A 15,983-nucleotide genomic window follows, 5' to 3' on the forward strand; every position below is an offset into this window, starting at 1 on the left:
GCACACGCTTCGCACTGCTGCTCCTGCCCATCTAGTTATGGAGGCACCCCGTGCAATCCACATGCTTCTTGATTAGACTGGGGTTCGAGCCCGTGACCACCAAACATGGAGGATGCGGAAAGGTTAGGAAATGACCACAGCATATCCCAGAGCAATATGGCCTTAGTTGCTAATGTTCCTAGAAACCAAATAACAAACAAACAACAGCTTCTCTGCGACAAGCCTCATTAATTCATTCGACATCCATTTAGGCCTGAACCTTGAACAGTATTTCTTAGCCTCCAAGATAAGTCCCTGAAAGGTTCCCATTTAGAATTCACCATTGGTAACATCATCAATTGATCCCTCTCTAAAGAATTTAAAACTGTCTGAGACCTCTGTAGTCACCTTTACGAAAACAAAAACCCTTTCCTTTACCCTTGATCATAATTACATCTTTAATTAAATCCCACATCAGTACACTGTGATCACTGTCATTTAGTGGTTCCTTTATCTGTAAATTCCTAATGCATGCGTCATCATTGCGGACTCCCTCTGGTTGCCCCTCGAACGTATAGAAAACAATCCCCAATAAATCTATAAAAGTCTTTCTAGTGTGCGAGTGACCAAACCACAAGTTTCAGTCAATATCTGGAAAGTTAAAATCCCCCATTACAAGACATTCTGATTTACTAGCCCATTCTGTTTTTCTGCACAACTGTTCATTGTACTTACCACCGTCATTAGACCTATAACATACTCCTACTCTCATTTTCTCTTTCTCAGTGTTTATGTCACACCAAATAGACTCATTATTGCTTATTATGGACATAACTTTGCAACTGTGATGGCATGTTGCATTACCAGGGTACCTGCCTGCCCACTGATGATGAAGCCCAATAGCTTCGAAACGATCGTTTGGGTGGTGGTATCCTCTGAAAATAAATAACAGTAGTCTTCTCTACTAGAGAAGCATTATTTATTTGAAGTAGTGCAATACCACTATCTTGTTGTGAAGGCAACCACAATATGAGATACAATTAAAAAGATGCCTTCCATACTACGTATGTAGTTCAAATTTATGGGTTAACTATGGTGTATTTACACCCATATTATATAGTTAAATACCAAAACCCCTAAGAATTATGTCTTGTGCATTTCATTTTCAAAGTTATTTTTTAATTATGTAGATAGTAAAGAAAGCGAAAAAAATTAAATTTTTAATAAAAGATTGTAAAAGTAATTAAAAGTTGTAATTGTTAATCAGCTTGGCTCGAGAAAAGGGGGGGGGGAGATAAAAAAAACTCAATTCTGGTAAATGTAGTATACTATTTACCAGATTACCAAATTTAATTTAGAAACCTCTCTCTCTCTCTGTTGTAATTTGTGGTTTAATCATCTGAAATTTGGGTGTTCAGTGAGCTGTGGAATTTTTTAGTCAACATATTTAGGCAAAATATAATTGAGAAAAGCTAATTTAAAAAAATATATTTATAAATTATTTAACTTTAATGGATTTGAATTTTTTTTTTTTTTTCTATAACCTAAGTGACCTTAAGTGTTACCAAGTATAATTTGATCATCAGTGTTTTTTTAAGGCTATAATTCATTTTGTAATTATAATATTGAAGTAGATGACACAATTAAGAATATTCGGTTGCTAAATTATTAAACTTGTTTTCTTTTGATCATGCTGTTATATGCTTTTTTTTTTATTGTTGGTTTTATGTTGTTTTTATGCCCTCTTTCAGAAACAAACAGCATGAAGAAAATCTAGAAAAAGTGTTGAATGGGAATCCCAAGTACAGACATGTTGCCAGTCGAATTCCCTCATTTAGTGACAGCAATAAAGGTGACTCAGACTGTCCTGCAGAGTCTCCATTTTCTGATATATTTAGTGATTCTGGTGATGAACGAGAAATTGGAAGGTAACACTTATTCAGAGATCATAGAATCTACTTTGATGCAATAAGGAAATGTGTACCAAATTGTTTTTTTTACTTCTTATGTACCTTTGTTCATAATTCTCTGACACAAAATTTGAAAAGATGTGGATTGCACACCACCCAGTAGACTGTGAAGAGATTTTAGCAGGCTGTAAAGGCTTTCATGTTTATAAACTGTTGGGAGAAAATCATTATATAGTTAAATCCCAACTGTATGGCATGCACGTATTTAGAATGTTCATGTTATCAGCAACTTTTAAAAATCACAATGGTATTTCTATTTATACCATTTCTATTTATATCCTTAGCCAGGTGGGATGGAGCAGCAGTGCATAGCACACGCTTCTTGATTAGACCGGAGTTCGAGCCCATCACCACCAAATATGGAGGATGCGGAAAGGTCAGGGAATGACCACCACATATCCCGGAGCAATATGGCCTTAGTTGCTAATGCTCCAAATAACAAACAACAAACATCCCCCTTTGTATTTATACCTATTCAGTAGCAAAGAAAGTGTGAATTAAATAATTAAACATATTTTAGAACATTTAACATGTAATTGTGTTTAATAACAATAATGTTGTTTAACAATTTATTTAAAAAATGATAGCTTGGTTAAAATGTTTTACTAATTTGGAAAATTACCTTATATGAAAAGTGACCAATAGAGCCACTGAATCTGTTTATATTTAATCGTACTTATTTTCATTATTTTTAAGTCTTTCTTAAATTTTTCTGTTATTGTGTCCAAAAATGATAATATCATTGGTAAAAAGTGTAGTCATGATATTTGCCTTAAAACAGAAACTGAATATTTGGGGAAATTCGTAACACGTTAAACTCATTATGAACTTATGACGGACTATAATCTTATTATTAGAATTGATGATTACTTTAGAATTAGAAAGAAGTGGATGGGCAAAATGGGAATGAGATATAATGCAGAATTGGAATTTGGGAGTACAATGTGTACAGAAAGGTAGACAGGGTAGGAAGGGAGGAGCGGTTATGCTGTTAGTTAAGAAATACATAAAATTTAAGGAAGTGCATCCAGTTGACATAGATGGACAGTGCAATGTTGAGTCAGTTTGGTGTGACATAAGCACTGGGAAAGCAAAAATGAGTGTAGAGTTTGTTATTGGCCTAATGACTCTGATGAATAAAATGAACAGTTGTACAAAGAAATAGAGTGAGCCAGTAAATCAGAGTGAACGGGGATTTTAACTTCCCAAATATTGTCTGGAACTTGCTCGCACACTAGCAAGGCCTTTATGGATTTATTGGATGATTGTTTTCTACAGCAGCATGTTAGAGAGGCAACTAGAGATAGTAACACTCTTGATCCGATTATAAGCAGTTTTTATTCATGCATTAAGAAGTTACAGATAAAGGAACCCCTAGGTGGCAGTGATCACAGTGTATTGATGTGGGATTTACTTAAAGATGTAACTACCATCAGGAGTAAAGGGAAGGGTTTTGCTTTCATAAAGGTGATTATAGTGGTCTCAAAGATTTTTTAAATTCTATACAGTGGGCCAATTGATGATGTTACAAATAGCAAATTCTAAATGGGAAGCATTCAAGGAAGTAATCTTAGAAGCTACCAGGCTTTTTGTTCCAGCTAAGAATTACTGTTGCAGGTTTAAGTCCAAATGGATGTCAGATGAACTGAGACTCGTGGCAGAGAAGAAAAACGCATGAATGCATATAAATTATCAGGTGACACAGATGCCTATGGTAGATATAAGCTTGGCGGCAATCAAGTCACAAAGCAGGTTAGGCAAGCAAAGGCAGATTATGAGAAATCTTTGGCAAAGGATACAAATAGTTCTTTGGTTATATAAACTATAAAACGAAGGGTATGAATCAGATTGGTCCACTTGATATCAATGGTTTGACTGTATATGATCATTCTCAGATAGCTGCCGAACTAAATGAGTATTCTTCATCTACATTCACACATGAAGAATTAATCAAGGAGTAGAAGGCCAAATGTTTATCAAACTATAACAAGGAGTTAAATGATTTTGTAATAACTGAGAGCAAAGTGGAGGAAAAATTGTTGAAGTTAAACGGAAGAAATGCGCCTGGGGTGGATAGGATCTATTCAGTTATGTTAAAGGAAGTGGCAAAGGAAGGAAGCAAACCCTAAGCCATAATTATGAGACCATCCTTGGACTCTTGGGAATTCCCCAGGGACTGGAGATGTGCAAATGTATCTCCAATTCACAAAGGGAGATCAAAGGGTGACAGAGTAATTACAGACCTGTTAGTTTGACTTCTGTTCTAGGGAAAATAATGGAGTTACTGGTTAAAGAAGAATTGCAGGATCATCTAAACACGACTGCAGTAATAATTCAACATAGCATGGGTTTGTTAAGGGGAAGTTGTCTGACCAATTTGATTGGATATTATGATGTGGTCACAAAGAAACTGAATGCAAAAAATAAGTTTGATATCATATGTTTGGATTTGGGGAAAGCTTTTGATACTGTTGCACATAGAAGACTACTGTACAAATTTAGCAGTATGGCATTAAGGGCAAGTTGCTGCTACAGATAAAGAGATGGTTGGGTGGGAAAAGACAGAGAGTGGTAATTAATGGACACTGCTCTTTGTGGACTAATGTTATAAGCAGTATCCCCCAGGGTTTGGTGTCGATCCCATTGTTGTTTTGTATATTTATCAATTATACTGATGAAAGTATATCAAATTTAATGTGAAAGTTTGCAGATGTTACAAAGGTTGGTACTGTTGTTAATGACAGTATGCTACTGCAAAAGTTATGTAGATAGGCTGAGAAGTAGTAACTGTAGTTAACATTACATATGCAAAGTACTGCATATGGGTAGCAGTAACTCCAGAGTAACATACCAACTGGGTGGTATTACACTCAGGGTAGTGAAGAATGAAGGAGACCAGGGGGTTATTGTGCAGTCAGATATGAAGTTTTTTGTCAGTGCAGACATGCTGCCAGAGTAGGTCATGGCATCTTGTCAATGATATTCAGGAATTTTGCAAGCAGTAATAAGGACGTGATTATTCCCTTCTATAAGGGCCACACCATGAGTACTGCGTACAGGTCTGGAAGCCTCATTTTAGGAAGGATGTCGTGTTGCTAGAACAAGTACAAAGAAGGACAACAAGACTGGTGTGGAGAACAAAGTGGTTCTCTTATGAAGAAAGGCATAAGTTCTCCAAATTATGGCATCTGGAGAGTAGCACCTGCGAGGCAATCTGACTGAGGTATATAAGGCCTTAAATGGATTGAGCAATCTCAGTGCTGATAGGATTCTTCCTCTTGCTCTGAATTACAAAACTGAGGGGGCATAAACTGAAAGTGAGAAAAGACAGTTGTAGAATAGTGTGCAGAAATTTGCCTTTAGCCAGCGGGTAGTTGAAAGTTGATAGCTTAAATAAATTCTATCGTGAAAGTTGATAGCTTAAATAAATTCTATCGTGAAAGTTGATAGCTTAAATAAATTCAAGGCAGAACTAGGCAAACATTTGGAAAGAATGGATGGTGAAATGGGATGGGTTTTTTTTTTTTTTGTTTTTTTTTGTTTTTTTTTTGGGCTGATGATGTTTAAGCTTGCTTTCTTACATCATATGCTTCTACTAATGCTAATGCCAGATACACCATATCCGGCAATAGCTTCAATACACCATATCTCTTTCACTCATTACACACACACACACACACACACACAGAGAGAGAGAGAGAGAGAGAGAGAGAGAGAGAGAGAGAGAGAGAGAGAGAGAGAGAGAGAGAGAGAGAGAGCGCACAAGTTACATAGTAAAGAAAAAAAAAAAATCCAGTATAAATACAGTTATCCTGCATTACTCTGGTTGCAGGAGCAGCAGTGCGTAGCACACGCTTCTTGATTAGACCGGGGTTCAAGCCCATTACCACCAAATATGGAGGATGCGGAAAGGTCAGGGAATGACCACCGCATATCCCCGGAGCAATATGGCCTTAGTTGCTAATGCTCCTAAAAAAAAAAAAAAAAAAACAAATAACAAATTACACTGGTTGCAGCATTTGTCAGTTGGGAGAATTGTAAAAAAATATTCATGCTATTTGAAACCAGAAATACTCCTTCAAATGCCTCAACTACACAATAATAGAGTGTAATGTCAATTTAAACATTTTAGTTGCTGCATGCAAAGTATATGCAACACAATTTATTTCCTTAAATTAGTTTTAAAATAATTCATATATAATATACAACTGTTAACAAGCAATATAAGCAGAAAAAGGAATATGACAAAAGCTATCATATGTCTAATGCTCCAAAACACATTAGTGCAGCATTAAAGGAAGCAAAAGGATATAAATAATGTGTGGTTTGTAAAATAAATAAAGTGTCTGTGAAAATGGAAATGAAAAGTGCACACAGTGCCTGAACTAAGAGAAGTTTAAGGGATAGTCGAAAGTAGAAGTGAAGTAGTGGTTAAACAAGTGAAAAAATTTGAAAAACCTAGTACAAAAATGAACTAGTACTGACGAAGCAAAAAAAAAAAAAAAAAAAAAAAAAAATTGTACAAAAATAGAAATGAAAAATAATAAATAACAAAGAAAAGAAATTAAAAATAATAAATAACAAAGAAAGAAACAAATAAGTAAATAACACTGTATTCAGATATGGTTGGGCAATTTTAGCAAGAGGTCGAATCAGGGGATGGCAAATTTGCAAAATCTGAATATAGTAGATGAAAATATGATATATAGCCAGGAAATTCATCAGGGGACTCCTCCTGACCATGTATCAGGCACTGCATTTTCAAACTTGTCTGTAGTATTAGAAAAAGGGGGAAGAGCTATTAGTATTACGATAAAGGCCGTATATTTGCTCCCCCACTTTTTTCTAATACTACAGACAAGTTGAAAATGCAGTGCCTGATACATGGTCAGGAATAGTCCCCTGATGAATTTCCTGGCTATGTTTCATATTTTCATCTACTATATTCAGATTTTGCATATTTTCCATCCCCTGATTCGACCTCTTGCTAAAATTGCCCTGCCATATCTGAATACAGTGTTATTTATTATTTTTAATTTTTTTTTATTGCTTTCTCAGTCCCAGTTCATTTTTGCACTAGGTTTTTCAAATTATTTCACTTGTTTAACCACTACTTCACTTCCACTTTCGACTATCCCTTAAACTTCTCTTAGTTCAGGCACTGTGTGTACTTTTCATTTCCATTTTCACAGACACTATTTATTTTACAAACAACACATTATTTATTTATTTATTTATTTATTTATATATATATATATATATATATATATATATATATATATATATATATATAAGTTTGTATAAATATATTGAATAAAGTGTGCATAAAGAACTGTAAAGAAAAATTAGTACAGCAAAATACCAATAAAATATAAAAATAAAAATATAAAGTGGTAAAGCTGTCATCAGATATGGGTGGAACATATTTAGGTAATGGTAAAATATAGGTAAGTCAAATGTGCCTGATCTGATGTCAGCTCTAACAAATGTTGATGTTTGTTGTTATTTGGTTTTTATGAGCATTAGCAACTAAGGCCATATTGCTCCGGGATATGCGGTGGTCATTCCCTGACCTTTCCGCATCCTTCGTATTTGGTGGTCACGGGCTCGAACCCCGGTCTAATCAAGAAGCGTGTGCTACGCACTGCTGCTCCTTCCCACCTGGCTACGGAGGCGCCGACAAATGTTGATACACAATCAGATATTTCATCAGGGGACTACACCTGACCATGTATCAGGAACTGCATTTCCACACTTGTCCATAATAGTAAATGGCCAAAAAAGCAATGAAAATGAAATTAGCATTTTTGAAGGGGTTTGTAGATCTCAGTAGTTTGGGAACCACTGCTCTAGATCATTGACAGTTGTGTATATCTTCTGCTTCTATTGGTGACACTCAGATTTCTATACTAGTTCATATATCTCTATAGGGGATTATCCAGACTTCTAATCACTCTTGGCATAAGCACATTACAAATATTGTTTTCTCTGCATCTAAAAAAGTGAGTTTTCTCTTTTGCTCTCAACATTACTTTTCTTCCAAAATAGCTGCTTACTCTGTACTAGTCACAAATCCATCCTACCATGGTTTATTGTTCCCACATCTAGAGCAGTGCCCTTAAATCCCCTCTCATGATTCTAGCTTCCATTCAACAGAGGGCAGTTAGATTAATTAGTGACTCATTTCTAACAGTCTCTCCACTCTGTCTCACAGATGTTTTGGTTCTGCTGCATGCCTTTTTTATCAATACTGTCAACCAAATAATCTCCCACTTTTAGCAGTACCATGTGGGAGAGTGACATTGATGTTACTCTTGCCACCAATTCAGTAGCTTATAAAATTACAGACTGTGTCTCCAGCCATTCTGGAGCATATCAGATCATAGAGCCATCACCTTCAAACTAAACAGGCAATTACAAACACCCCAACACTCCTTGTTGGAAATCAAAAGGTATAACCTCAAAAAGGCAAACTGGCAGATTTTTTCAGAACATACAGCAGCTCAACTACAAAACAGGAAAATGAGTGATCTAGACCAGGCAACTCTAGCCCGGTCAATCAAGCACTGACTATGACAAACATTTTAACAAAAACAGCAGATCTGTCTATCCCATGGAAAAAACCGTGGAAGCAGGTAGTCCCTTGGTGGTGGTGCTCTGAACTGACTGTACTCAGGAGAAGGGAGTTCCAGACAAGGAGAAATTTTCAGAGCCAGAACATCTTGGCCACAAAATGAGGTGGATACACTGAGAGATTCTTATAGAACTCTCAGGAATCAGTATACAGCCCTCATAAGGGACAAGAAAAAGGAATGCTGGAGGCACTTGGCGGGAACTACTGGAATCAATAACCCTTGTGAAGTCGTCTACAGAATAATGACCAACAAGCTGCTAAGAGGAGATGTTTTAGAGACTACTGTCAAACCAAATGGAACCCCAACCCTATGTTGGGCAGACTCTGTAAATAACATTCCAGACAGTATTATTCAGACTGAAACTCGGGGATCATTTACCCACCCAGCTAGACCTTATAAATGAAAACACTGAATATGAAAATGTCAATTACTATACAAGAGTTAGAAATAGCAGTGTCTAAAACCAAAAACAATAAATGCCCAGGTTTTGGCCTCTTAAAGGTTGAGATTATCAAAAAATTAGCAGAAATAGCACCAGACAATTAATAGCGCTATACAGGATGTTTCAAAAATGATGGTCAATAATATAAAGGTGAAAAGTACAAACTAAAATAAGAAAAAAGTCCCAGTGAACACCAGGCCGCAAATGAACCATTTTCGAGATACTGCATATTTTCTGTCAAGATCCACCACTGACTATGGGAGCACTAGTTTAGCAAAAAGCTGTGAATCCTTTGCTAAGGATGTTTTATTAAACATAAGATAATACATTTTTAATTTTTAGTTTCAACACCACAGGATTTTACAGATGTTACAAAAGGTGTTCAAAATGCTGTCCATGCATCTGTACGCAGCTTTGTAGTCTTCTCTGCATTGAGTTGCAAATCCTCTCGGACATTCCTGGGTCATTTCTGATTTGCTGAAAGGCTCCTTCAACCTGATGCTGCAATTCCTCAACTGTGTTAATGTCAGAAGAGTACACCAAGCTTTTTACATGACCCCAGATACAAAAATCCATAGGATTTAATCTTATCTTGTTGCCGTTCTCTGTACTTCTTCAAGCTAAGCTACATCCTTCCTAAAATTAGGTCTGCCTCCAGACCTGTATGCAGTACTCAAGGTATGGCCTGATCATTGCATTATACAAAAGGATAATCACCTCCTTATCCTTGCTAGCAGAATTCCTGTACATCATTGACTCATTGACAAGACTCCATGACCAACTTTGGCAGTTTGTTTGCACTGCTCAATAAACTTCATATTTGACTGCACAATTACCCCAGGTCATGTTCATTCTCCACTACCTTGGGTATAGTTGAGCACAGTTTGTATGTTACTCTGGGGTTACTGCTACCCATATACAGCACTTTGCATTTGCCAATGTTAAACTTCAGTTGCCACTTCTCAGCCCATGTTCCCAACATTTCTAGATCCTGTTGCAGTAGTATACTGTCATTACCAACCCTACCAACCTTTGTATCAACTGCAAACTTCAACGTTAAGCCTGATATATCTTGATAAATATCATTGATAAATGCAGAAAACAACAATGGGCTCAACACTGAACCCTGGGGGACTCCACTAATAATATATTAGTCCATGAATTGCAGTGTCCATTGATTACCAATCTCTGTCTTCTCCCAATCAACCATTCCTGTATTCATAGCAGCAACTTGCCCTTAATGCCATACTGCTCCAACTTGTACAGTAGTCTTCCATGTGCAGCAGTATCAAAAGCTTTTCCAAAATCCAAGTATCTATATGATATCAAAATTATTTTTTGCCTCTAATTCCTTTGTGACCACATCATAGCATTCAATTGAATTGGTCAGACAAGACTTCCCCTTAACAAATTCATGCTGTGTCTGCACTATAACTGAAGTCTTGTCTAGATGATCCTGCAGTGCTTCTTTAAGCAGTGACTCCATTACTTTCCCCAGAACAGAAGTTAAATTGATAGGTCTGTATTTACTGTCACCCTCTGATCCACCTTTGTTGCAAGAATTGACTGTCCTCTGGCTGAAAGTAAATTTTCAGAAAAAGTATCCTGTACAGCAGGGATGGGAAACTTTTTTCGTCAGCGGGCCGAATGAAATTTTCGTATCATGATGCGGGCTGGAATAGATTGAACGTTTTAACAAAACAAATCAGAACCTAAAAAATGTTATATTACTTGAATTACCAAATTATTAATATATTTAAAAAAAAAAGTAAATACAATATTTAAATAAAAGTCGATTATAGATAGGTACAGATAAGAACTACAATTTGAAATAAACATTTTTATTGTTATGATAACAAAGTAAATGCAGAAAATAAACTTTAATGTGAGGGATTACATTTGGAATGTTCCTGATTTATGATTTCATCAAAATTGGGATACAATTTACTAGTGGCTATTGGGATTCAATTCACTAGTGGCTCCTAAATTTTCATCCGTTATTCTTGATCTAATTTTGCTCTTTGTATTTTTCATTAAAGAAAATGTAGTTTCGCCTAGGTATGTCGATCCAAAGAATGCCAAATATTTCTGTGCATTATCCAGAATATTTTAAAACATTTCTGGATTTAACGAGGCATAAAAGTCCGTCATTGTTTTTTCAGCAAATTGATTCTTTAATATTAAATTTTATTGTAAATTTATCAGTTCCAACTGGATACAAGGTGGTGCATCATTGACATTAAAATTAAATGGTAGGCTTACTAAAGATAGATCTTTAGAAATTTTCTGAAAATCCTCAAATCTTCTTGTAAATTCATTAAATAAGTCACTTATTATAGCCTCATATTTCTTAAAATCAGCACATTTCAAGTTTTTGTCTCTTTTTTGTAAGATTGGAAAGTGAGTTAACTGTTTATTTTGGAATTGTTGTGAAAATAACTTGAGTTTTCTCGTGAACGATGTGACATTTGTATACATATCAAAAATAATTAGTCCTTTCCCTTGTAATAATAAATTTAATTCATTCTGATGCGAAAACATATCAAATGAGAAGAAAAAGTCGTTCAGCCATTGTTCATCTTTTAATTCACAAAATTCATTCAGCTTGTCCTTAGCATTTAAGAAGTTTACAATTTCATCCAACAAATCATGAAATCGTTTTAACACTTTTGCAAGACTAAGTCATCTTATGTCCATATGGTAAGGAATATCAGTAAAATCACATTCAATTTCTTTCAAAAAAAAAAATGGATTGCTGGTGGTTTAAAGCTCTTCCACGAATAAAATTAACTACTTGTTAACAGGAGTGTACTTGTTAACATGAGAGATTGCTTCTACAGGGATGGGATACACTTAAATGGAAAGGGTGCAAGAATTTTTGCTGATGCAGTGTTAGGTGGGTCGGAAAACTGCTAGTTGGGGGGGGATACAAGGACTAATAGATTAACAGTAGCCACTGGCAGAGGTGGAAGTGATTCTTGCACTGCTTCTATTGAAATGAGCAGAAGCCTGAAAAACAAGATGCAGGATATTTCAGAGACTGCTGGGAGTCATTGCGGTACAAGTAAACACATGGGTTGTGTTAGGGTAGTTAAGAATAGAAACAGGTGCATGTATACCTGCGTGTTCACCAATGCTAGGAGTTTGGTAAATAAATTTGATGAATTTGAGGTATTGCTCAAAACATCAAAGGCAGATATTGTTGGGATATCAGAGACGTGGTGTCACACAGATATAAGTAATGCGGAACTGGAATTTGGGGAATACAATGTGTATAGAAAGGATAGACAGGACAGGAGGGGAGGAGGGGTTATGCTATTAATTAAGAAACACATAAAGTCCAAGGAAGTGAAGCCAGTCGACATCGATGGACAGGGCAGTGTCGAGTCAGTTTGGTGTGACATAAGCATAGGGAAATCAAAATTGAGAGTAGGAGTGTGCTATAGGCCTAATGACTCTGATGAGTATAATAAGATATTGTACAGGGAAATAGAGTGGGCCAGTAAATCAGAGAGTCTTATAATGGGGAATTTTAATTTCCCAGATATTGACTGGAATTTGTGGGTTGGTCACTCGCACACTAGCAAGGCTTTTGTGGATTTATTGGATGATTGTTTTCTACATCGGCATGTTCGTGAGGCAACAAGAGGGAGCAATACTCTTGATCTGATTATCAGTAGTGATTCTTCATGCATTAAGAATCTGCAGATAAATGAACCACTAGGTGGCAGTGATCACAGTGTGTTGAAGTGGGATTTACTCAAGGAGGTAACTACCATCAGAAGTAAAGGGAAGGGTTTTTGTTTTCGTAAAGGCGACTATAATGGACTGAGACAGTATTTAAATTCTATACAGTGGGACCAACTGATGACGTTACCAACAGGAAACTCAAAATGGGAAGCATTCAAGGAACTAATATTGGAGGCTACCAGGCTTTACATACCAACTAAGAAATATTGTTCAAGGTTTAGGCCTAAATGGTTGTCAGATGGACTAATGAGACATGTGGCAGAGAAGAAAAATGCAATGGGATACATACAAATTAATGGGTGACATGGAAGCCTATGATAAATATAAGTTGGTCTGTAACCAAGTCACAAAGGAGATTAGGCAGGCAAAGGCAGACTACAAAAAATCCTTGGCAAAGGATGCAAAGAAAAACAGAAAAGAGTTCTTTACATATTTAAACTCAAGAAGGAAAGGGATGAATCAGATTGGTCCACTGGATATTGATGGTTCAACAGTTGAGGATCCTGCTCAGGTGGCTAACAATCTAAACGAGTATTTTGCATCTACATTCACGCATGAGGAGTTATTCAGGAAGGAGAATGATGTAGGTAAAGTAAACATTGGCAGTAGCTGGATGATTATGTAATAACTGAGAGGAAAGTGGAGGAGAGATTGTTGAGGATAAACATAAAAAAGGCACCTGGGGTGGATGGGATCTATCCAGTTATATTAAAGGAGGCAGCAAAGGAAGTAAGCAAACCCCTAGCCATAATTATGAGAGCTTCTTTGGACTCGGGGGAGGTACCCATAGACTGGAGATGTGCAAATGTAACCCCAATTCACAAAGGAGGATCAAAGGCTGACACAAGTAATTATAGACCTGTTAGTTTAACTTCTGTTCCAGGTAAATGAATGGAGGCACTGGTTAAAGAAGCACTGCAGGATCATCTAGACAAGAATTCAGTTATAGCTCAGACGCAGCATGGTTTTGTTAAGGGCAGGTCTTGCCTGACCAATTTGATTGGATACTATGATGTAGTCACAAAAGAACTGGATGCAGGGAATAACTTTGATATTATATATTTGGATCTTAGAAAGGCTTTTGATACTGTTGCACATGGAAGACTGCTGCAACAATTGGAGCAGTGTGGCATTGGAGGCAAATTGCTGCTATGGATAAGGGGATGGTTGAGTGGCAGAAGACAGAGAGTGGTAATCAATGGACACTGCTCAACGTGGACTAATGTTATTAGTGGAGTTCCTCAGGGTTCAGTGTTGGGTCCGTTGTTGTTTTCGGTGTTTATGAATGATATTGATGATGGGATATCAAGTTTAATGTCCAAGTTTGCAGATGATACAAAGGTTGGCAGGGTTGTTAAGGACACTACTGACGCTATGCTGCTGCAACAGGATCTGGAAGGGTTGAATAGATGGGGTGAGAGGTGGCAAATGAAGTTTAACATTGACAAATGTAAAGTACTACATATGGGAAACAGTTTTTTTTTTTTTTTAGGAGCATTAGCAACTAAGGCCATATTGCTCCGGTGCGGTGGTCATTCCCTGACCTTACCGCATGCTCCGTATTTGGTGGTGACGGGCTCGAACCCCGGTCTAATCAAGAAGCGTGTGCTACGCACTGCTGCTCCTTCCCACCTGGCTACGGAGGCGCCTATGGGAAACAGTAACCCCAGAGCAACGTATCAACTCTGCGGTACTACACTGACAGTGGTGGAGAATGAAAAGGACCTGGGGGTAATTGTGCAGGCAGATATGAAGTTCTCTGAGCAGTGCAGACGAGCTGCAAGAGTAGCTCATGGTGTCTTGTCAATGATATACAGGAATTTTTCTAGCAGGGATAAGGAGGTGATTATTCCCTTGTATAAGGCAATGGTTAGGCCAATCTTGAGTACTGTATACAGGTCTGGAGGCCTCATTTCATGAAGGATGTAGAGCTGCTGGAACGGGTACAGAGAAGGGCAACAAGATTAGTGAATGGAACAAAGGGTTGTTCTTACGAAGAAAGGCTTAAGTTTTGCAAATTACAGAGTCTGGAGACTAGGCACCGGCGAGGTGATCTGATAGAGGTGTATAAGGCTTTGAATGGTTTGAGCATGCTCAATGCCAATGGGATTCTTCATCTTGCTCAGAATAATCACCTCAGAGGGCATAAATTCAAATTGAGGAAGGACGGATGTCGGATAGATGTGCGGAAATTTGCCTTTGGCCAGCGGGTGGTTGGTTGGTGGAACCGACTTCCATCACTTGTTGTTGAAGTTGATAGCCTAAACAAATTTAAAGCTCAACTGGACAGGTATTTCGAACGAACGGAGGGGTGAAATGGGAGTGGTGTGTGGTTTTTTTTTTTTTTTTTGGGATGCTGAATAAGCTTGCTTTCTTGCATCATATGCCTCTACTAATGCTAATGCTACTTTCGTTACAACCGATAACATGCTTCAGATATAACATGCTTCAGTTTTAAAACTCTTTTGCAAAGGGTTTCTTGATGAATTATACAATGTAATAAAATTATTTCTTTTCCTCGAATATGCTGCTTTATTTTGTCTCTTATTCTTTTTAATAATCCAATGTTTTTTCCTGTCTATCTAGGACACCCATCGGTTGAGATGGGTGTCCTAGTTTGCAAAGCTTCTTGAAGAGCTATAAAAAATCTTCGCCAGTTGTTGTGTCTTTCATAGGATATACAGAAAGTAATTCCTGCATAATTTAAAATCTAGGATTTATACCTCAAATAAAGATTAAAAGTTGACTCGTATTGGTAATGTCACATGACTCATCTAAAGCCAGCGCATGGTAAGTACAATATTCCAATTTTAATTTTAATTGATCACATAAATTACTTGAAATATTATCAATTCGTCTCACAAGAGTTCTTTGTGACAGAGAAATATTTTCAAACGTCAGTTTTTTATCAGGGCATAATAATTCAGCAATATCTATCAAAAATTCCTTCACAAATTCCCCGTTAGAAAATGATTTACATTGTTTTGCAACCTTGTGTGCAACAATGTAACTAGCTTTTGTCAGAGCTCTATCTGTGTTTGACAATTTTCAAAGTATTTTGCTGCTTACGCAAACCACATTTTAAATTTTCTGCTGCAATTTTCATTTGTTCCTGTGAAAATAGCTTATATTTTACGAAATGTTTTGTTGAAAAATGCCTTTTTAGATTATATGCTTTAAAAACGGAAATAGTTTCGTTACAAACCA

General features: G+C 36.8%; 1 protein-coding gene across 1 annotated transcript in view; it reads left to right on the top strand.

Annotated features, from left to right (window-relative positions):
- LOC150078519 (uncharacterized) overlaps window positions 1-15,983 on the top strand; it is a 541,829-nt gene that overhangs the window by 294,724 nt on the left and 231,122 nt on the right. The window contains exon 5 of the mRNA XM_090384590.1: window positions 1,731-1,907. Within this exon, the coding sequence (XP_090240716.1) occupies window positions 1,731-1,907 (177 nt within the window). The remainder of the gene's footprint in view (window positions 1-1,730; window positions 1,908-15,983) is intronic.

Source organism: Mastigoproctus giganteus, chromosome 11, assembly GCF_048544385.1.
Source record: "Mastigoproctus giganteus isolate SK-2022 chromosome 11, ASM4854438v1, whole genome shotgun sequence".
NCBI lineage: Eukaryota > Metazoa > Arthropoda > Arachnida > Uropygi > Thelyphonidae > Mastigoproctus > Mastigoproctus giganteus.